Here is a 21,609-nt window from a genome sequence, read left to right on the forward strand (position 1 = left end):
CTGCACACGTGGTGGAGCTTTTCAGATGCGGTTTCTAAGAGATGCCGCTTCATCTGGAAGTGCCATCGGGTTTTAGGCAGGTTTCTTTATTACTATTCGGGGACTCAGTAACCGAGAAGTCTTTTTATGCTTAGTAATAGATTACTTTAACTAGAGCTCCGTGAATCTTTCAGATTCCAATAAAGTTGTGCTATGTGAACATTTAATCCCCTTCTCCTGTGTCCCGAAACATTCAGCTGGTATATTGCGACCCCTGCTGTTGTGAGAATTGCTAAGTAACTGAACTGAATGTGTAGAGGATCCAAATGATTGTTAAAGGTGGAGGAGAGTTTGTTGTGTATATAGTTCAGTACCTTGCCAGGTGAGGCCCTGAGCAAACTGTGATTCAGTATTACCAGAGTTCATCTTAATATTGTTTTATCACATAAAGCATTTTATTTAAGAATATTGAATTTTTTGCCTTCGGCAACAGGGACACACAAAGAGCAATAAGGAATTTTAGAAATTATTATGTAGATTTCTCTTTCTGTACTTAACCTTGAAATTGATTCAGGAGTGTTGATCTTTTCCAAGGCATAGAGAATAGCATTCTGTCTCAGCTGCTTCAGAATTTTTGTTTTGGTCTATGGAAATCCTTGTATCTAAATATTCCTTTGCTTTTTTACCTTGCATACCACCCAAATTGCTCATTTTTATTTTATTTTTGATATGTCGTTTTACAAAGACTTCATGAAGATCTTACAGTTATCTCTGCCTAGGTCAGTGTCAGTAATCAGTCTTTTCGCTTCTTTCATCCCTGTACTTGTAGTTTCTTCTGCCGAGTAACTTTATGTTTTCATCTGGACGCCTGTCAAAGCCAATGGTTTCAGCAAATGTGACTACGTGTGCAAAAGTGCAACTCGAGTTGGGCCTGGAGCGTGGCTTTACTCATCCAGTTGATAGGCAGTTTGTTCAGGTTTTTATGGTATTGAGTTAACTTTTTTGAAGTGCTTGAAGATTTTTTGGCTCATCTAAGAATCCAGTCATTAAAACATGTATTCCTTTGTCACAAGTCCTTAAGCCATTTGACCTTGACGTGCCTCGGGAGTGCTTCCTTGTGTCAGAATACCTTGGCCTGGGAGACAGTGAGGAAATTCCTGTCATGGCGTATTCTTCACTTCCCCAGAGAACGTGCTGATGGGGTTTCAAAAGCCACTTGGAAAACTGGGCCTTTCTAGCTTTTTGTCTGATGAGCCGGGCAAATGACGGTTCTGCACTTCTCAGCTGCCTTAGCACTGAGTTTCCTAAGCCGAGAGCTGTTTGCTGCGCTCAGAGGCCAGCGTGAGTGCGCAGGGGAAGGGCGCCCGTGGGGAGAGCCCGGCTCCTCGCAGCGCTGGTTCTGCGGAAGGTTTAAGGGTGACGTGGCAGCAGGAGCTCAGTACAGGGCATGCACTGAATGGTTCTGTTTTAAAAGCTACTGGATTTCACTGGGGAACTCTTTCAAACAATTTTCAGTTTATTTACTTTTTTCTCCTTTGTGAGTGATATTAATATGTGCTTCAAATTGAATAATGTTCTAAGTTTTTATTTCAGCTTTTCAGTTTTTAACTTTACTTTCAAAGGAATTGAAACTCAAGGGACTAGGCCTTATAAAATATACTGGTCTCATCAGACATATGTGAATTTTTGCATTTGTTATCATAAAAATTGAATAGGCACAGCCAGCGTAACAGTTAGGCAGATTAGCCAGCTGCCCGTAAATTATAGGCAGTCGCCACTTCCCACAGTTTCTTTGCTGTTTTGTAAGTCTTTCCTGCTTCTCATGAGGTTGCAGGAATTCAGCGTGATGATGAAGAGCATCCATCTCCAAACTGTTGGTCTCGGGACCCCATTTCACACTGAAAAGTTACCGAGGATCCCCACAGAGCTTTTAATTACAAGCCGTTACATCTATGAATATTTCTAGTATTCAAAATTAAAACTGAGGAAAATTTTAAATACTTACTAATTTTAAAATAACAAACCTGCTACATGTTGAGATAAATATTTTTATGAAAAGTAATTTTCCCCCCAAAAAACTTAGAAGAATGGCACAGTTCTACACTTTGCAATCTCTTTAAAGTCAGGCCTTATAGACAGCAGCTGGGTCTCGTGTCTCACTCAACAGTCGTTGTGGCATCACACATCACACGTGTGAGTATATGTCATGTGTGTTGCGTGTCATGTGTCAGGGGCCCATAGGAAAGAAGGAGGGTTTTAAAAAGGAAAATGCTGCGTTAACATTGCACTAAAGCCGGTGTGGCTTTGCAGGCCTCCCTTAGGGTCCTCGGAGCACTGAGTCGGGGCAGCCGTCAAAGCTGTTAATTCCTATGAATGAGGGCATTCCTGGTGGTGACTGTTCACCAGGAGTCTCAAACTGGCTGCTCAGATAAAGTTAGGAGACGTGTTTGATATTGCCAACATGTGTTTTCTTAGTCTTATATTTGGATTTCTGGGCATGGCCCAGAGCCGCCCATTCCCCTGGGATAGCCCTGATTTTCTCTTACTCTTAGACTTTTAGTTACGTTCCTTGCCTTGCTCCTTGGACATTGGTGCATTGAACCACTCCCCTGTTAGAGCCACTTCTATCAAGGTCTTCAGTGCTTTGTGAAGGGGGCAGGGACTATGACATGGTGCAGGGTGGCGGAGAGGGAAGGCCCTGAGCACAGGGGGCGGCTGCGTGCCGTGCATTCCGGCTGAGTAACGGTACTGGACGTCCAGTGCTGCCCGGCAGTCGTGCTGCGTTTCCTGCGGTCACTCCCCACTTGCCTCCAAGAGGACTTTGTTTCTCTGTCTTCTCAAAAATCCAACCTTATCTTCGTCCTGTCCCTCAGCTGAGCTCAGTTCGCTACCTTGGTTCGCTTCTGTCACGGAGTGGAGACAGTCCGCAGAGAAGGTCTGGGAGCTCCTGGGGCCACACCGACCCTCCTTCCTGCACCGTCTGTGCTCTGCCTGCTCCTCCCCGTTGCTGGGGACGAGCTCCCCCCGCCTCGCAGAGGCCAGCACTCCTTGCCGCTGCTCTCGCTCTCACCTACTGCGGTTCCGTTCTCCAGAAACCCCCCTCCCTGCCCGTATCATCAGTTCTCCCTCTGTGGTGGCTCATTCCCATCCATGTACAAATAAGCTCTGCCTCTGTCTTCAAAAAAATTCATCTTTACTCTCACATTACTCTTTCACTGTTCAGCATCATCCCCCTTCCCTTCTTACCATCAGTGCAAAATGCCTCCGGAGAGTTGTCTCCACTTCCTGTTTCCCTTTGTCTCTCCTTTCATAGACATGTTGACTTCCTCTCCGGTGCGTGCTCCTCTTCCTCTCCGTCTCCTGTCCCCTCTCAGTTCCCTCCCTCACTGTTCTGTGATCTTTCCAATCTCCTCGTCCCATCAGGCTTTTACACTGCCTCTGTCCCCCAGCGCACACACAGCCACATCGCTCTTGTCACATCCTGGCAACTCCACGTTGCTGAACCCGGGGGTCAGCTTCCAGCACGCACCTTGCTCCACCTGTGAACAGCATTTGGAACAGTTCTCTCCTCTTTTAACCTTTTGCTGATTTCCCAGGGCACGGGACTCTGGTTTTCCTCCCAAGTCACCAACCCTTCTCAGTCTCCCCTTGCCTCCACCTCATCTCCCCAATCTCTGTGCCCTGGGTTGCCGGGGGTGGGGTGGCAGTGTAGTCCTTAGGCTTCTTCTCTGTCCGTACTTACTTTTTTGGTGACTTCACCCATTCCGTTTCGCCACCTGCCTTTACTTGCAGAAACAGAAAGGTAGGTGACTGCAGCCCCTTCTCTGTTTTCTCACTGCAGCATTACCACCTGGATGTCTTGGAAGTGCTTGAGACTTACCACATTCAAAAATTAAGCTCCTGGCCCTCTTCCACCTTTAATCCTTCCTAAACCCTTTATTTTCATAATCTTTTTCCTCTCCACTAGTGGAAACGTCCTCTTTCAAGTTCACTGGCCCGGAGGCCTCACTCCTCCTTCTCCCCCACATGCAGTCTGTCAGACCAACCCGTCTTCAGCCTGCAGCTGCCGCCGCCCTGGTCGCAGCCACCGCCACCCCCTTCCTGCTTGAACACAGCGGCACCCTAACTGGTCCCGGCGTCTTCCCGTGCCTTGGTCTGCTCTGAACACAGCACACAGAGTGCTCCTAGTGAGATTTAAGTTGAAGCACGTCATTTCTCTGCTCAGACCTCTCCAGGGACCTTCCATCTCAGGAAGGGCCACAGTCCTCATCAGGGCCTGTCATAGTTCTCTCTCTGTCGTGTTCTTTCTGCTGAAGGCACCGCCGGGCTCCTCACTGTTCCCTGAGCCCAGTAGACACACTTTGACACCTCGTGTTCCTACTGCCCAGAACGTTCTTTCCTAGTTCTTTGCATAGTTCACTTCCTCACCTCCTTCAGGTTTGGCTTTCAAGTTACTGTGTTAAAAATCTCAACCCTGACTCCTGGTGCTCTCTTTCTTCCTTTTTATTGTCCCCCATGGCACTTAATCACTACATAATTTATCTTCCATCTGTTTATCTTGTTTGTGTCACTGTCCACCCACCATCGCCACCATGTCCCAGGCCCCAAAGACCCCAAGCTCCATGGAAATGCATCAGCTCTTTTCACCCCTGTGTCTCCGGTGCCCACAGCAGAGCCCGGCGCATTGTGGGCTCTCGGTGGATACTGGTGGGTGGATGGGTGGGTCAGTGTGTGAAAGGGATGAACTTCCAAAGAGCCGAGCTGGAATCTTCGTCTTTCCCTTCCCTCTTGAGCTGAGTGACGTTGGGAAAGGCAGTGAACGTTCACTGAGCCTGTCGTCTTACTCAGAGAATACGAGAATAGAATGGGACCTAGGTAGGACTGTTGCGCCAAGCAGGTGAGAGAATTCACAGGGAGCCTTACACCGGCGTCAGGAGGAGGAGGAACCGAAGGGAGGGGCAGCTCTAGGGACTGATGGCAGCTGAAGGAGAAGGGCCAGGAGCAGGCACTGCCGACATCTTCTCGCCGCACAGTTCTGACGGTGCCGGGGGTTTGTTTGGAGACATTGCAGGAGTTTCACTTACGTGTGGACATCCTCAGTGCACTGCGCAAACGCAGGGCGCGGTCTCCTGTGCGGGTTCTCAGAGCACCGCTCACAGACCCCTGCGCATATGTGAGCTGCCGCTGGTCTGTAACGTGGAAACCCAGAAATCGAGAATAAGCCTTTCTGCATGCATAGCAACTTAATTAAATAAAGTTGTATCTTCTGAATATAATAGTGCAAATTTTGAGTTCCTATTTTGCATCTATTTTATGTAATTTCATTTTTATTATACTCTACAAAAGCATTGATCTTTGACACATTGAGAGGGAAAGTGAAAACCTGGCCCTATAGCACAGGCAGTTCGAGAAGCACTGTGGAGACAAGCACACTGTTCTTTTGGAGAACTCAGAAGTCCACCTAATGTTGAAGCCAGCATCGCAATGACCTCTCCTGGCCATGGTTTCTTCATTCATTTATGAGCAGAGATGAGAATGTTTTAAAAAATTGAGGAATTAGTAGTGTTACCTAGAGATATTGCTAAGCTATTCAGTACTTACAGAAATTGTAATCGCTACAGGTCACACTCATAATCAGTATTCATCAAGTACTGACCTTGGCAGTCTAGCATATAATTTGTGAATTTGTGTTCAAGGTAACTAAAAAGTTAACGATCTCAGACGTCTTTGTTGAAGTTGCCCTTTGCTCCACAGAGCCCAGCGGGTCCCTGTCCGTGTGCGTCACTCTGTACTAGTACGAAAGTGTGATCCCAAGTTCACATCTTGATTCAAGCCCTAGCTGCATGTTTCGATTCTCTAAATTTGAGGAGCATGAGCCCATGCTAATCTCATAGCTGGTCTGTGCCTAAACTAACTTGATCGGTCATGGCAGGGAAATTCAGGTTCCCGGGTTCAACAGCACGCCGTCGTGCCTGGATCACGGTTCCGGGAATCGTTTCCAAAACGATCCGCACTTTAGTCGGAGTAATGTCGGACCGTATTCTCTTCACTGGAAAGTAGGATTTCTGAGGTTTTCTGAATTCACATAAGTGTAGCTCTGTGCCGTGAGGGACCCCGAGGGGTTTTGAGAGGAAGAGTGTGGCACCCGATTCATCTTGATCTGCGCTGCATGAAGTAATCTGGGTTTCGGGACCTTTCCAGGCTGTGGAAAGGCTTTATCAGCATGAAGGGGGTCAGACCAGGTCAAGAGTTAAGTGATAAATGTTTGAGTTCTTCCGGTGGAGACAGGCCTGATTTCCCTTGTTGTCGAAGATGGCCAGGGCAGATACGGTGGGACTCCAAACTTTGATCACTTGGAGATTAAGGGTTATTTTCTTTGACCATCCTGTCATAGGTCCTTAAAAGACAATGGGGAAAGTTAAGTTCTGAACATCTTTGAAATTCCTCCATTATGTGAAATTTACTTTTTTCATTACATATTAATATGACTTCATTTTTAATTTATCCAAAGCATCATAAAATGAAGAAATAAAGCATGTCTTTTTTTCAAGAGAGCAATATATTATAAATGACCTTTTCTGACTTGATTATTAAAAACTGTTTGGAAATGGTCAGAATAATGTTTTCCAATTAGGAGGTGTTTTTTATTTTCTTCAAAAAAAAACTAGGTTGCCTTTATGAAGGTTTCTTTAAGAAACTCAAAGTAGATTTTTTTAACAACTTCATTTGGCCTGTTTATTACAAAACTGTTATGGAATTTCACACATCTGTTTTGGAACGCAGCTCCTCATAGACTACTGCACTGTTTCTCCCTTTTAATGGGGCTCATTATCCTATAAATAAACCTACGCTTTCTTACCTGATCAAGTGAGCAAACAATGGGGGTTAGATGTGGCGAACGCTTTAACAGAAAGCACATGTCTAGCCGTCAGGGTAAGGTAGAGTCCTATCAAGATTGCTTGAAGTTATTAATGGCAGTAAAATTTATGCTTCCTCCTGTTTTCCCAATTAAATCAAGAAGCCTTTTTTCTTAAGATTCTTCTGTCACCAGCTGGTTCCAATACCCTGTGTGTGAATTTTGCCTGGGGCGTCTCCATTTCTAGATGCTAAAAGCCGACCAAAGCGCATTAAGTCCGTGATGTGGACCCGTAAGCTAGAAAGCAGGCCTTGTTAAGGGCTTTATTTTGGTCCTTATCATTTGTACCACAAATACGCATATTTTGTAGGGTGTATTACAAAAAGTTGTCGTGGTATGCTCTGGATGTAATAAAAGAATACTACAGACAAGGTAATAAGATAACTGAAAACATGTTGAAATATTTGAAAAATAAGGTACATGGCGAAGTGTACAGTTGTGCATAGTAAGAAAGAAGGAAAATGCATCCAAATGCCAGGTTTTAGAGTACTTATTTAGTGAACACCTTAATGTAACAGAGCTATTGAGCTTACCGATAGATTTGCAATTTCTGTTTCTTACAGTTTTTAAATTAAATAGTTGGACACAAAAGCCATTATTCACAAACCATTGCGTCACAAAACTGTTGTTACACTTGTTTTCATGTGGGTTGTTGTAACCTGCAGTTATCCTCCCCACCCCTCAAGTCGTGGTTAAAAAACTGAGTTTCTGTCTGTGTATCTCTAATCTTTACTAGATTTGGCTGTGAACAAATACATTAAAAAACAGGAGACTGTCCAGTGTGGTTGCATTCTTAAAAATTGGCCTCTCCGATTTCAAGTTCTAGCGGAGGCTGTATAATCATGCCGGGCGGGCGTCTGCAGTGTCTGCTCAGAGAAGTTAAATGCGAGATTACGCGGCGGCCGCACGCACCCGCGGTGTTCTGTTGGCCTTCAGTGTGGTCGGTGATATGCTCAGTACAGTTGCAGTTGTCTTCTAAGTGGTGTGTTTGCCTGTGGTGCTTTCACCAGATTGAGAGCGTATAAAGGGCTCTAACTCTATAGGAAACTTAAAGACATTTGTGACTTTTGAACTGTGTTGTATTTATGTAGACCTTCTGGGGTACGGCAGTGCCTTGACGCTACTTTATTCTGACGGAGGGGGGCTTATTCACCCACTTCTCTCATCTTCTCACGGAGCCTGGGTGACCCCGAAGGGAGTTCCCTTGGTTGAGCGAAGGTGTGGAGTATGATGGGAGGGAGCGAGAGTCTGGCTAATGGCGTGGCCCACGCCTGGCGCGCTCGCTCTGTTCGTACCAAGTGCTGGGCTGGGTCTACTGCAGAAGCGGAAACTTGGCCTTGAGTTCTCCTGTTCAGAACTCATATTTCTGCGAGATGGAACTGCGAACGGAAAATCCCAAGTGTCTTACAAAATTAGTAGCTAAATGGTGCTTTTACTAATCACTTCAGAGATGAAAACACTGAAGACATTTTAAAATTCCAAACCCATCCGCACACGCTTGCCCTTTAATTGGCAGAACATCGATCGTGAGAGCAGCCTGGAGAGCTGATTTTTTTTCCTCCTTCAGCTATTCCAGCTGAACTACAGCTGCAGGTTTCTTTAAAAGGGAAAGAAAAAAAAACAAACCTTGAATGTATTTTATAAGTGCAATAATTCCCACAAAATCAGTTACTGGAGTTAATGACCAGTTTGTTAAGGCATTAACTGCCCTCAGCTGGGAATGACCAATCTGGGGCTGCACAACTGCTAAGATAATTCAGGAACACTTTCAAATAATGATCCAGCTAATTAACGGTGAATTCCTGTGGAAATCCTATCGAAGTACTTAGGACCTCTGCGTTTAATAGCCAGTGAGTTCATCATGATTCATGTTTATTACCATAAATACCAAAAGAATCATAATGCCCAGCCGTTTTTTTTCCACTCTGGCCTTATTACTTGAACAGATTTGACTAATCTACCTCTAGCCATTAAGGCCTAGTTCTCAGAGTAGCCAGCCTTGCACTGCCCTGCTCAGAATCCCCAGTGCCTTTGGTGCCATGCCCGTGTGCCGACAATTGGCAGCCTGTTGTGACTTGGGGTGTTGCTCAGGAATGATTGATGTCTGTAAGTCTTCAAGGAGCCCTTTCGAAATGCCTGCCAACGTGTAGGATGTGGAGGAGTCGTAGCTGGTGAGCTGGAGCTTAGGGGTTTTAGCCATGAATCCTGAGGAGAAAATCATGCCCTGCGGCCCCTCGGATTCATTCAGCAGCTACAAGATTGTTGGGTGGTTTGGGTTTTTTTTTTTTTAGGTTTATGTTTTAAGAACTAAGATATCCTTTCTTTCAATGAAGAAGATTATTAGCTTATTTTACTTGGGCCATTTAATCTCTCTTAATGACTGTTTATTGCTACATGATCTGCAAATGGACGTCATAATAAAGTTATAGGCTGCATTTTATTAGGTTAATCATTGATACAGTGATTAAACCAGGCGACCAGTGCATAAGTCCCCTGTGGTCTGTGCACCGTCATCTTCGTGCATCTACTGCAGTTGTCTAGAGGGGGAAGGAGTGCGTGACATGGAGCAGGACCTGAATCAGAACCCGGGTGACATCTGGGTAACAAGGCCATTGAGAAAATATTCACCTCTTTCTTCTGAATAACAGGGTGAGTGTCGGTTTATATCTTTGTTCACTCCTAAACCTAATAAGGGATGAAAATCAGTCTTACAGATATTTGCAAACCAACTGGTTGAATTCCAGGGAGCCTCTACCTGGATGAAACCTAGCAAACTGTCAGCCACCAGGCCCACAGGCCTCCAAGTCCAGGACCACAGCTCTTCCATGGCTGTCACCTCCTTGTACACTGTGCTCTGGGAGAGTCTCCCGTGCAGTGCAGGTCACATCCTGGTTTCTCGTGTTCACTCGTGCTTGGCCTGGACATGGAGGGAAACACCCTCGGGTTTTGTTTGCCTCGTGTATGCTGCTCAGCGGTGGAGGCGGGCAGGTAGCTCATTGGGAGGTTTGTCTTCGCTTTCTCTGGCTTGTCTCTGTGTCCTCCCGTCCTCTGCATAGCCCACCCCCTCCGGGACCATGCCCCACCCTGTCAGGGAGTCCGGTTCTGGGACAGGCAGGGAAGGTCAGAAGGAGGAGGAGACAGTCAGTGTTCGTGGTGGCGGCAGTGGAGGTGGAGGAACACAGGCTGGTGACAGTGATCTGCACTGTGACGGTTTTCCTTTCTCCAGTTAATTTCCGTCAAGGACTGTGTAAACCGATGAGGACAGGAGAGTGCGGCCTTGTAGCAGGGCCGCCTGCCCTCCTGGGCCCGTGCTCCCAGCACAGCCGGGCTCTGCTGGCCTGGCTGAGCCGTCCGTCCTGCGGCTCTCAGGGGACTCGGCTGCCTCCCTGCCCTGCTTTGACTCTTAACCACGGTCAGACCTCGAGGATGAAAGACACAAAGTGTATACGAGGGGCACTGGACACCGGAGCATCCTGCTGTATCGGTGAAGCAGAGAAATGTTGTCCTCAATATAATACAGCTGGTGAAAAGTGAGACTTACTGAGATTGGTTTATTCTGGGTCAGATGCTGCCGTACTGATGCTTTACCGGGGCTCTGTCACTCAGTCCCCACAGAGCAACCGTGGGTAGGTGCAGTTGCTGTCCCTACCGCACAGACGAAGAAGCTGCAGCCCCCAGAGGTCAGCGCTCTCAAGGCCGCAGAGCCGGCAGGGCCACGGCTGGGACCCCGCCCTTGGCCTCCGCAGCCTGCGCTCTTCCCCAGGTGCTGCCGCCTCTGTGTCCCAGTCTGCTGGCTTGTAGGCTTCCAGGACCTTGTTGTCTCCCAAAATCAAACACTGCGCCGTGGCAGTTCTTGTCCAATTTAGTGAGAGATTTTTAAATCTAACACTGCACTTTCTTTTAAAAAAACATTTTGTTTATTTGTTTTAGAGAAAGGTGGGGAGGGAGAAGTAGAGGGAAAGAGAAACATCGATGTGTGGTTGCCTCTGGTGCTCCCCTTACTGGGGGGCCTGGCCCACAACCCAGGTGTGTGCCCTAGCTGGGAATTGAACCAGCAGCCCTTTGGTTCACAGGCCAGCACTCATCCACTGAGCCACACCAGCTACAGCTAACACTGCTCTTTTTTCCGGCTTTATGAGATCTAAGCGACGTATTACATTATGTAAGTTTAAGGTATACAACGTACCGATCTGATGTCTGTATGTGTGGCAAAATGATCCCCACAGGATGGCTGGTGAACACACCCATAGCCTCACAGTCACTTCCTCAGTGTGTGTGTGGTGAGAACTTTTAAGGTCCACTCTATTAGTACATTTCAAATATATAGTACAGTAGTGTTAACTACAGTTATCACGTTAATTAAAAACAGAATCAATCCACAGATATTTATTGGGAAGCTTCCATGTGCTTTACTATACCTTGTAAGAATTTATAACCACCTTAGAATATGCCTAGTAGATGAAAAATTCAGTAAGAATATAAAACAGTATTTTTAAAAACACTATTTTGGCCATTTTATGCTATGGCAGACACAAGGATCAAGGTGCTGAGTTTATTCTCCCTGTTAAAATAGATTTAATAAGCTTCTTGATACATTGTTTATCAACTAAATTTACTTATATGTTTGATTTTTTCACTCTAAATGTTTTCAAGGATTTCTTACAGCCCACAATTTTCAAAAAAGAATACCGCTTTGGGGATAAAGCTTTTTAGCTAAGCAGCTCTAGTTCTGTCAGGACTTTGGAATCACACGCAGGGCCTCAGGCCACGGCCGTGTGCACGCGGGCAGAGGAACCACGAGGCCTAGTGCAGCCTCGTTTCGTCTTCCAGGGCCGTGAGGGTCGCTCACTCTTCTTTGTTCCGTTTCAAAGTATACGAAACTAGGGTTGTTTTACCTCAGCAGTTCGGAGACAGTCCTTACGCTGTAGAGTGTGCCAGGTTTATTTATAGCCTTTGGCATTTTATCATTATGTATGTTTTCATCCTCACCTGAGGATATGTTTATTGATTTTGGAGGGGGAAGTGGGGCTGGGGGGAGAGAGAGAGAGAGAAACATCGGTTGGTTGGCTCCCAAGCGCACCCCAACTGGGGATATTTTTGTTTACTATTTCTTATACATTATCACTTTTAATGAACTATGTTAATCTCATATTTTCATTTAAAAAGTAAGGGTGGGAGGCCAATTTTATAGTGGGCTACAGAAAATGAGTAATTCTTAAGTTTGGGCTTAATTTTTTTTCCAAAAACATACCTTGCAAAATATACATTATCTTGTAGAAATTAGTGATTTTTCACAGATAGTTGGCTCTATACTTCAGAATTGATAAAGGGAGCTTGGCATATTGTCTAGGTGAGGGTCATATAAGAGTTTGATTCAGTAGTTTGTAACTTTTAACGCATCAATTTGAGTGTGTTATACCAAAAAACTCAATCATATAAAGGCCATTGACCATGTCCATGGTCTCTTTCCCGCAGGCAATGAAAACTACAAGCAGATCGCGATGTGCGTCCTCTACCACATCAGCATGGACGACCGCTTCAAGTCCATGTTCGCGTACACTGACTGCATCCCTCAGGTGAGTGGCTTCCTGTGCTTACCACGAAGAGCGCTCAGAAATACATAGCTTTCACTTTTTTCTCTTCATTTGCCAGATATCCTTTCCCTAAAAACAAAAATCGTTTAAAAAAATCCGATATATTATAAATACAGAACAGTATAAACTGCAAATGACTTGGTTATCCAAAACGCAGAGATACTTGTTCAACATTTTAGCCCATTTCTCTTTACATTGGGAAAATTAATATATCGGGATTATATGCTCTACGTAACTGTAGATCACTTTATTCACTGAATAGACCATAAGTATTTTCACGTGCCATTGAACATTCTTCAGAAATGTCTAATAGTTGTATAATATTCAATTGCATAAATGTACCATAACGTACATACTATTAAATTGTATGTTTAGTTTTTTTCTAGTTTCTTACATAAAAACAGATGTAAGTAAACATATATAGGCAAATGAAAAAATGTGGAGTAAATATCACTGTATACAAATGCTTATCCATTTCTCTGTTTTCTCTTTTTAAATTTCTAAAAGTAGAATTGCTAGGTCAAAAGGCAGGAACACTTGTGTATTTGATGCTTTGTGGCCAGGCAGCCTTTTAAAAAGACATATTTGATATTTCCAACTAGCATGTCACTGTCAACAACACCGGGTGTTACCATTTCCCTAAAAGTGGAGGGTCTGTTTCTTTTTATTTGCATTTCTGTGAATACTAGTGAGTTTGAACATTTTTACATGTTTATTTTCCATGTTCTGTTATAAATTATTCATCCATGTCCCCTGCCAGTTTTTCCATTGTCATGTTGATATTTTCATGGTTAATAAATAAGATACATGTACATGTATATTTTAACCCTGCCATATTACAGACATTTCCCAGCTTTGTCACTTGCCCTTTGATTCTGTTATAGTTGATGGTTTTGAGTGCTTCGCGTTCTCTGATGGGAAAATGCTTCATCAAAATTATTTTGTTTGTATAGCACTGTTCTCAGTTGCTTGATGTATTTTATATGTTAGGTCTGCTGGTCTTGAAGGAGTTCGATGGTTTTTTCCTCCATGAACTGCAAGGGCCTAGATTCTATACATTATGATTTTACTCTTATAAGATTTACATTCATAGAATAACTTGTGTGCCATTAACCTTTATTAAACTGAGTTCTAGTAATTTGATTATCTGATGATTCAAGCTCTGATTGTGCTGATTTTTCATACTACAATATTTTCTATAAAAAGTTTTTCTAAAAAGAGAGCAAAATTGCAGGATATATAACATATACCAGAAATTATACTTTAAAAAAAACACTTTGGAAAAATATGAATAGTAGGCTATACTTATTAAAGGTAAATGCTCTTAAGACTCCTAAAAGATAATTTCTTGTTAGCCTAATGTAAGTTATGAAATTTATATTACTTGAAAAATAATTAGTAAGTAGTAAAAAATAGACCATAATTTCTCTTTTCATTAATTGACCATCCTTTTCTTCATTCCAAAGCAGTAAGACAGTTCAAAACTTGAATTTTATATTTCAGAATTTTATTTACATGCAATTAAAAAACTGATAAAACCTCAAGGATTATCTCTTAGCCTTTCATGTCAGGAGGTAAACTAACTGTGCTTGTTTAGAGGAACTAGACATCCTAGGAAGAACATGCAGCACATTTTATCTAACAAGGCAAGGGTTTTTATAGAGATAGCACATGTCAGGCTGCAGCCAATGCGAAGTGTAATCAAACCTTTTGTCAAACAAGTTCTCAATGAAAGAGCAGCCGTGTCAAAGGGAAAGCACAGGTGATTTACTGCCGTCTCACGCCACATGTTCCCAGGCTGCGGCTGTGCAGTCTCAGAGCCCTCTCCTCCTTCAGTCCTGCTCAGCGCCACAGCTTCCGTGAGCACGGATGCGAATGGGGGGGCAGCCAAAACCGAGTAATAGTCTGGCCTGGATGGACTGTTTTTATCCGGTTTAGATTTTTAAAGAATAATATTAAATTTAAAAAGATAAATGTACACTGAAAAGGGAGTAAAAAAACTTTGTTGAATTCGGAGTTACTTTTCTCTTTTAGAATGTATAGCTCAGATATAAAATATAAAACTTTATTTTAAATAAAGAATCAGAAATGAGAGGCCGGTTAGGTTACCTTTGAGACATTGTTATTATCTATTGCAGTTGACAACGTTATGTGTAGAAAACTTCCTCCTGCTTTTTTAAAAAAACAACGTTCAGGCATGTTTTCCAGCCATATCGTCTTCGGACATCACACATGACTGCAGTGAGGTTTTCAGAGCATGTATGGTGTGCACTTTATGAACGGAACCTTCTAAAACTCATTTTGTGGTCAACACTTAGTTTTCTTTTTCTTTTTAAGAGTTCAACCCTTATAGGAATAGGTGAGGCTATATTACCAAATTATGTCATAAATGTTGTAAGGCTTTTTAGAGTAAGGCCACATTACAAGAAACTGAATGATTCTCTGGAGCATCCTCATTCTCCGGAGTCCCACAAGGGCTGTGGGACCTCGGACTCACACTTTCTAGGGCTCGGTTCTGAAATGTTCGTGTTTAGGGAAAAGTGGACAGGGTTTGATCGCTCCCAAGTTTCAGGTTCATTGTAAAATGAAAGAGTCACTGAAGGCAACTCTGGAATTAAAGGGATATTTCCAAGCTTCCTTCAGGAGTTAAAAATACACTCCTTTTAGAGGTATTGGCTTTTGAGGTAATGCTTGTAACACCAGGCAGCTTCAGCTCATAGGTGACCACAACTGCTGAACCTGTTGGGGACATACAAGGGGTTCAGAATGCTTCAGAGTCAATGCCGTACTCGGTTCGCTTTGAGGCTCTGCACGTTAGGTTTCTGTTCAGTAGAGCTCGTGGAGGACTGCCGCTGCGGAAGTGCGGAGGCCATGGCGCAGGGCTGGTTCACATTCATCGCAGTGATCAAAACGTGTGCCGTCTTGCTCATGTTCTTTCAGTGCATCAGAGGCGTGTGTCGGGGGGGTTTCTGAACTGCGAAACACTGTACAGAAGTATGCTGCTATTAGTTACACGTCAGATCTTTTCCCCATCATTCAGGGCCCATCTACAGTCCAGTTTCAATACTGATCTCTTTGTACATGTTTTATAGGGTAAACCTATGATTAGATTAAATTTCACATTTGAAAATTATTTAACATTTGGAGTGAGTGTATATTCAGCGTGCCTTATAATCTGTCCCAATATTATGTTGTTTTGCTTCTTTTGGGTTTTATCGCCTCTAATTATCCAGTATATTCTCATTTTTCTCTGTTATGTCAGTATTCTGCAAAATTTGGGGGCCAGGGCAAGTCTTCCTTTATGTATGATCTTAACGGCCTCAGTGGGTGAATCGTTTTAGGTAAGCAGACTTGGGGATAGCCAGGAGTTAATAGTTGTATTCTAATAATAGTTAAAAGTACACATTAACAGTTCATTGTTATTTAGACCTCTAAGATGCATGCTTTGTTTAAATAGGTGCAAATGCCATCCAGATGCTTATAAAAGTATTTATTGGTAATAGAGTGGCCAATCAAAGTGCATGTTTAGGTAATGATGTCATAGTGTTATTTAATATTTTCCCCTGGAACAGTGTGCAGGGATCTTCCTAGTGATCCACATGTTTTCCACCACAGTTGTCCTGCTTGGCCCCTCTTTGATCTACATGCTTCTTTTTAGCTGAATGCTGGTAAACGTCCTTTCTGACAGCCCCCTTTGCTCCTGCCTGCCATTATCTGCTGAAGTTCAGAAACCAGAGCATCACTTCAAACAGCACAGTTAGGGAGTAGCCAGTCAGAAGAGATTCCTGAGGCATGCGAGGTTCTGCCATAATCATTCAAAGATGTTCGGGCGGGGGGCAAGGGCGGTAGAGGTGTATGTGAATGCAGAGAGCTGTGGGGGTTGGCCCCTGGTCACTGGTAAATAAGTAAAGTCAGGTGCCAGAGAGTCTAGACACAGTGATTTCAGTCGTGGGTCTTTGGTATCTGATACTCAATATGGGACTTGTCTGATTGAACACCATTGCCTCCTCATTGCACAGGCTGAAGCCCTTTAAGGGCCTTCCTGTTAAATTAGTAAAAGATGACAATGGACACAGTTAAAGCAGAACAAATCTAGTTTTAATATTTCCTAGTTGTCAGCAATTACGCTTACTTTTGAAGTGCAATGGGCAGCAATCAAATTAAAGACATCATGTGGCACGTGGAGTTTGAACTGAACTATTATTTTAAAATGTGAATGCTTTAATTAAAACTGAAGTGTTTCTCTTTCTTATTATGAAAAACTAATTCAATATCATGATACATTTAATTCACATTTAGTTCTAATTTCTCTTGATTTTGGGGGGTGGGGTTTGGATAATATTACAAATCATTTTTAAAAAATCTAGCTCCTGATTATTTTACCACAGGATGTAACAGGGATATCACAAAAAATGAAAACTCTTAGATTCTAAACAAATGACTTGTAACCCCGATTTTAAGGGCCATTTTTCTACTACAAGTTTAATTTCGAGTAAATAACAGCAGATATTTTGCCTTCTTAAAGCTTTGCTTTTATGTGACATATTTTTGTTATTACAAAGAGTTCTTGTATCAAGGAAAGTTTGGAAAGAAATCTTTCTGGAAGAAAGTTTGGAAGTAGGTTTTTAATGAGTAAGAAAAACATACTAATTACATTAATTAGAGGATTGTCACCTACAACTTTATCAATTTGTAATTTGTTTGAGTCGGCAGTTGATTTATAGATAGGTAACATATCCGTTAAATGTATGTCCAACAAATTTAGGTACTGTATTTCGGCCACAGAAGTTCTTGGCCTGTAGCATCATTAAGTGTTAATGGTTCCTTTCCCAAAGTTTCCATTAGCAGCAACATCTGTGGTTAAGGAGCCACCAAAGGCGTGATACACACCAACCTGCTCCAGTATTTTGTACTTTTCAGCATATAGCAGATTTTATGTATATGTGTGTGTGTCTGCTTGTTAGAATTATACCTAAGTACTTTGGTTTCCAGGTACTCCCTGTGAGCACATACAAACATGATTGACTTTCTGTGTTGATCATGTATCCGCCCTTCTTGAAACTTGGAAGTTATCTGGGACTGACATAGAGAATAACCAAAACCAGGTTTAATAGAATAGGGTCTAACCAGTCAACAAATACTTATTATTTGCTTTCTGTGTATAAGGCATTGTGTTTCATTCAGGAAGGCATGTTGATCTGAAAAGGTATTACCCTGAAAAGAAACCAGAACTCTTTAGGTTATAAATTAAAGTCTATATGTTGTTAGCCATTTGACTTAGAGAAAAATATCTTGACATAAAATACACCCTAAGTTAATTTGCTGATTTGCTAGTAATAGAAGAGCAGCTTCTCAGAACTGTAGCTCGGAGTTTGTTCATTTCTCCTCTGTGATGGCCTCTCTCTCACCACGACTTTCTCAATGGCTGCTAAAGGGCGTGGGCGGCCTGCCTTCTCCTTCCTACTGTTCTGCCTGCTGCTTCTCTGACTCCTTCCCTTTCCCTCCATCCTAAATAAAATTCTCTCCTCCTTTTCTACCCACGCCCAGAGAGTTGGATCCAGCCTACAGCTTCAGGTATCAGCTAGATGTGACAATTTCTGAAAGTATCCCTCCAGTTCAAACACTTCTTCTAACCCCAGGCCTGCATCTATTACTCGTACTGAGTAGCCAGTAGACTACTGAAGAGGTTCCTTAAACTAGCATACGAAAAACCCAAATCACCGTCTTCTCTTTAAAGTTTTCTCCTTTTTCTCTCTTTTTTTGGTAAACGTTGGCACCACCATCCCTGTCGGTGCAGAAATGGGGAGCCACCGCCGACCCTCCCTCCTTCCTCCCCCGTAGCCCCCACACCCGGTCAGTGATGTGATGGAACCTGGCACTGGGTCTCCTTCCCGACTGTATCTCCGTCCTTCCTCTCGCCTGCGTCCCCACTGCCCTCCCTGGACGGGGGGACCGTCATCCACCCCGGTGTTTCCTCCACACTCCTGGCGGGTTTTCCTGGGCTTTTCTCCGCCTCTTTCAGTCTGTTTTCTGCACTGGCCAGATCTGTTTGAAACCTGGATCTCCCTTTGACACGTTCCTTATTTAGAAGCTTTTGATGGCTTTTCATTATCTTTAGGACGAAGTCCTAAATCCTCAGCATGTACTTCAGGCCGCTGCATGATCTGGCTTTTGCCATCCTGTCTCTCAGCACTGTTTCCTCCACTCCAGCCGAGCCGCCTCCTTTCAGGTGTTCAGCAGCACCGCGTTCTTGCCCGCCTGGCAAATTGGACCACGGTGCTGTCTGTGCTTGCAATGCTCTGCTTCTGCACAACCTCATATTTCTTAAACGCGTGGGCTTTATTCGATATTTGTCGTGTATTCTCCACTTTACTTGGAAGTTTGTACTTAATCTAGACATCTAGTAGCTCATTAACCATTTATTCATTTAATCATTCAGTAGTGAGAGGGTACCACTGCTCTATGTTGAAAATGTAATTGTGTTATATTATTTCCAACATACAATCTAAGAGAACACATTGCAATAAACTACTGACACTGGTGTGTTTGTGTGTATCTTTGAGTAAAATATTCCTTGTGCTTCTTGCTAGTTAATGAAGATGCTCTTTGAGTGTTCAGATGAGCGGATTGACTTGGAACTGATTTCTTTCTGCATTAATCTTGCTGCGAACAAGAGGAATGTACAGCTTATCTGTGAAGGTCAGTGCCTTCGGCCTTCGTAGGTGACCTCTGTCATATGGCCATTCAAAATAGATAACAAGGAATTTAGAATTATGGTAGCTGTATAAAGTCTATTTTAAAAGACCTTTTTAAACTATAGCTATAATCTTAAAGGTCAGACAGACTCAGAATATTCTTATCATGAATAGAAGACACCCATAACATTTTATACACCTTATTTGAAATTTGATTTTTAAAAATGTTTCCTAGATGAAATAAAATTTTTAATTTGCAAAGTCATCTGTGACATGGTAGGATAGCACAGTACAAATGTGTTAGGTATTTATTTCTTCCTGTGGTGTCCTCAAAAAATTGCCTGTCATGCATTATGATATTGTAGAGTCTCCTTGATAGTTTTTTTCTTATTTGAAGAGTATACACGTTTGTTACAAAAAGTACACATGAGCAAATAGGAAAAAAATTAACTCTTTAGTCTCACTATCCAGAGGTAATCATAGATAAAATTTTGATGCAATACTTCTGCATATTTTAAATTGAAATGGGGGTCTTTTCTCTATGTATTAATGTCATTTTTAAGTTAATAATGTATTGAATGCATCGAATACTGTTCCATGTAGTTAAATGCTTTCATAAACACAACTGCCCTTAGCTACAAAATAATCCATTAAAGGATTTTCTGGAGTTTGATCTGCTAATTTAGATACTTGGTTTGTTGCCACAACTTTTCTGTGGCAGACAGCGATGCAGTAACGTGCCTTTCTGTGAGCTGCTCCACTCTTCCATTGTTACGTTCTTAGGATGAGTTCTTAGAAGTGCCATTTTTGTGGGTCAATGAGCACTTACAGTTTTTAAATTTGTGGCACATACTCTGTACAAAAAGAGCACATACTGTGTGATTCCCTGTATGTGACGTTCTAGAGCAGGCGAAACTACTCAGTGTTTAATGAGAGGGAAGAGAGAAGAGGAGGAAGAGGAAATGGAGGAGAAAAGCAGGAGAGCGGTTGCATTTGGGGACTAGGACTGACTGGGGCAGAGGGGACCGGGGAGTGAGGGGCAGTATTCTGTATCTCCCAAACGGTCCGAATGACACCGGGCAGCAGTTGTCAAAGTGAATCTGTTGGACACTTCGGTGTTATGCATCTTACTGCATGTAAACTGTCTTTTTTGTAAACTACAAATAAAAATTATTGAACTTAAGTGCACCTTCATTTTATTGGGGGAATCTTTGGTGTTTCTCTCTCAGGCAATGGACTAAAGATGCTCATGAAGAGGGCTCTGAAGTTCAAGGACCCATTGCTGATGAAAATGATCAGGAACATTTCCCAGCACGACGGACCAACTAAAAATTTGTTTATTGTGAGTCTAGTGTTCTGACCTGCTGCCTCTTGATGCGGCCTGAGGCCTGAATCTTCACTGGAACGCTTGGGGGTTTAACTTTCACTGAGTCCAACATTAACTCATGGCCCAGGTTGGCTTTCTGTCATCCACTTCCACATAGGATTAACCCCTGGAAATTTCAACCTGGGTTTTAATGCTGCTTTGTTGTGTGATCCCTACCCCTTGCCCTTCCATCCTCACTCCAGCTTTCGTGCCTTAAACCAGTCCACCACGGGCTCCCTCAGCAATCAGCTCAAAGTTATGAAAACTAGAGAGTCGTGTTTGCTACTTATTTTTCCTTCCCTTGGGGTAAATGATTAGAGTGGTTCTTCTGCAGAAATCATACTTTACATTTGTATTGAAATTCTCTTTTATTCAGGATTATGTTGGAGACCTTGCAGCCCAGATCTCCAATGACGAAGAGGAGGAGTTTGTGATTGAGTGTTTGGGAACACTTGCAAATTTGACCATTCCAGACTTAGACTGGGAATTGGTTCTTAAAGAGTACAAGCTGGTTCCATACCTCAAGGACAAACTAAAACCAGGTCTGTGCTGAGCATCTCCATTTTGTCTAGTCATTAAATTATTTCTTTACGTTGTAGGCAAGGCCACTAGAGCAGGCGGCTATTTTTCAACCTTATTGTGCTGGGTAGCACATCTTCCCCTACACCTCCAGTTCTAGCTTCTTCCTCCCAGAAAGGTGGTCATAGTCCTCCTCTTAGACGTATGGACTCTTTTTTCCTAACAATATTAGTTATTTCAGTTCTTCCTTCTTATTTTTTCAAATCCTGCCTTTTAAAAATTACCAAATGCCATCTCCTTCTGAACATGCATATGAGAGGAACCCCCAGACAACCAAATTATCTTCTGGAGGGCAGGCCCCTTGCAGTCCAGGCTTCCTCCGTGGGTGAATGTTCTAGGAACCATCTGGATTAGTGCACCAGCTGGTGTTGTTGTGAGAGGCTGTGTTTGGCTTTGGTGAATTTTTTTGAAGACTCTTTCAACATGCTTGCCCATTTCCTAGTGGGTGATTTACAAATGCACCTGCCCACACCTTGCTGA

At 43.1% G+C, this 21,609-nt stretch overlaps 1 protein-coding gene across 3 annotated transcripts in view; it reads left to right on the forward strand.

The window, feature by feature from the left end:
* The window catches only part of KIFAP3 (kinesin associated protein 3), a 113,828-nt gene that overhangs the window by 40,285 nt on the left and 51,934 nt on the right, over positions 1–21,609 (forward strand). For all 3 annotated transcript variants that reach the window (XM_053659376.1, XM_053659375.1, XM_037167419.2), the window contains 4 exons: positions 12,371–12,471; positions 19,080–19,188; positions 20,414–20,526; positions 20,927–21,092. In XM_053659376.1, the coding sequence (XP_053515351.1) occupies positions 12,371–12,471; positions 19,080–19,188; positions 20,414–20,526; positions 20,927–21,092 (489 nt within the window). The remainder of the gene's footprint in view (positions 1–12,370; positions 12,472–19,079; positions 19,189–20,413; positions 20,527–20,926; positions 21,093–21,609) is intronic.

Source organism: Artibeus jamaicensis, unplaced genomic scaffold (assembly GCF_021234435.1).
Source record: "Artibeus jamaicensis isolate MK-2021 breed Jamaican fruit bat unplaced genomic scaffold, CSHL_Jam_final scaffold_625, whole genome shotgun sequence".
Lineage (NCBI taxonomy): Eukaryota > Metazoa > Chordata > Mammalia > Chiroptera > Phyllostomidae > Artibeus > Artibeus jamaicensis.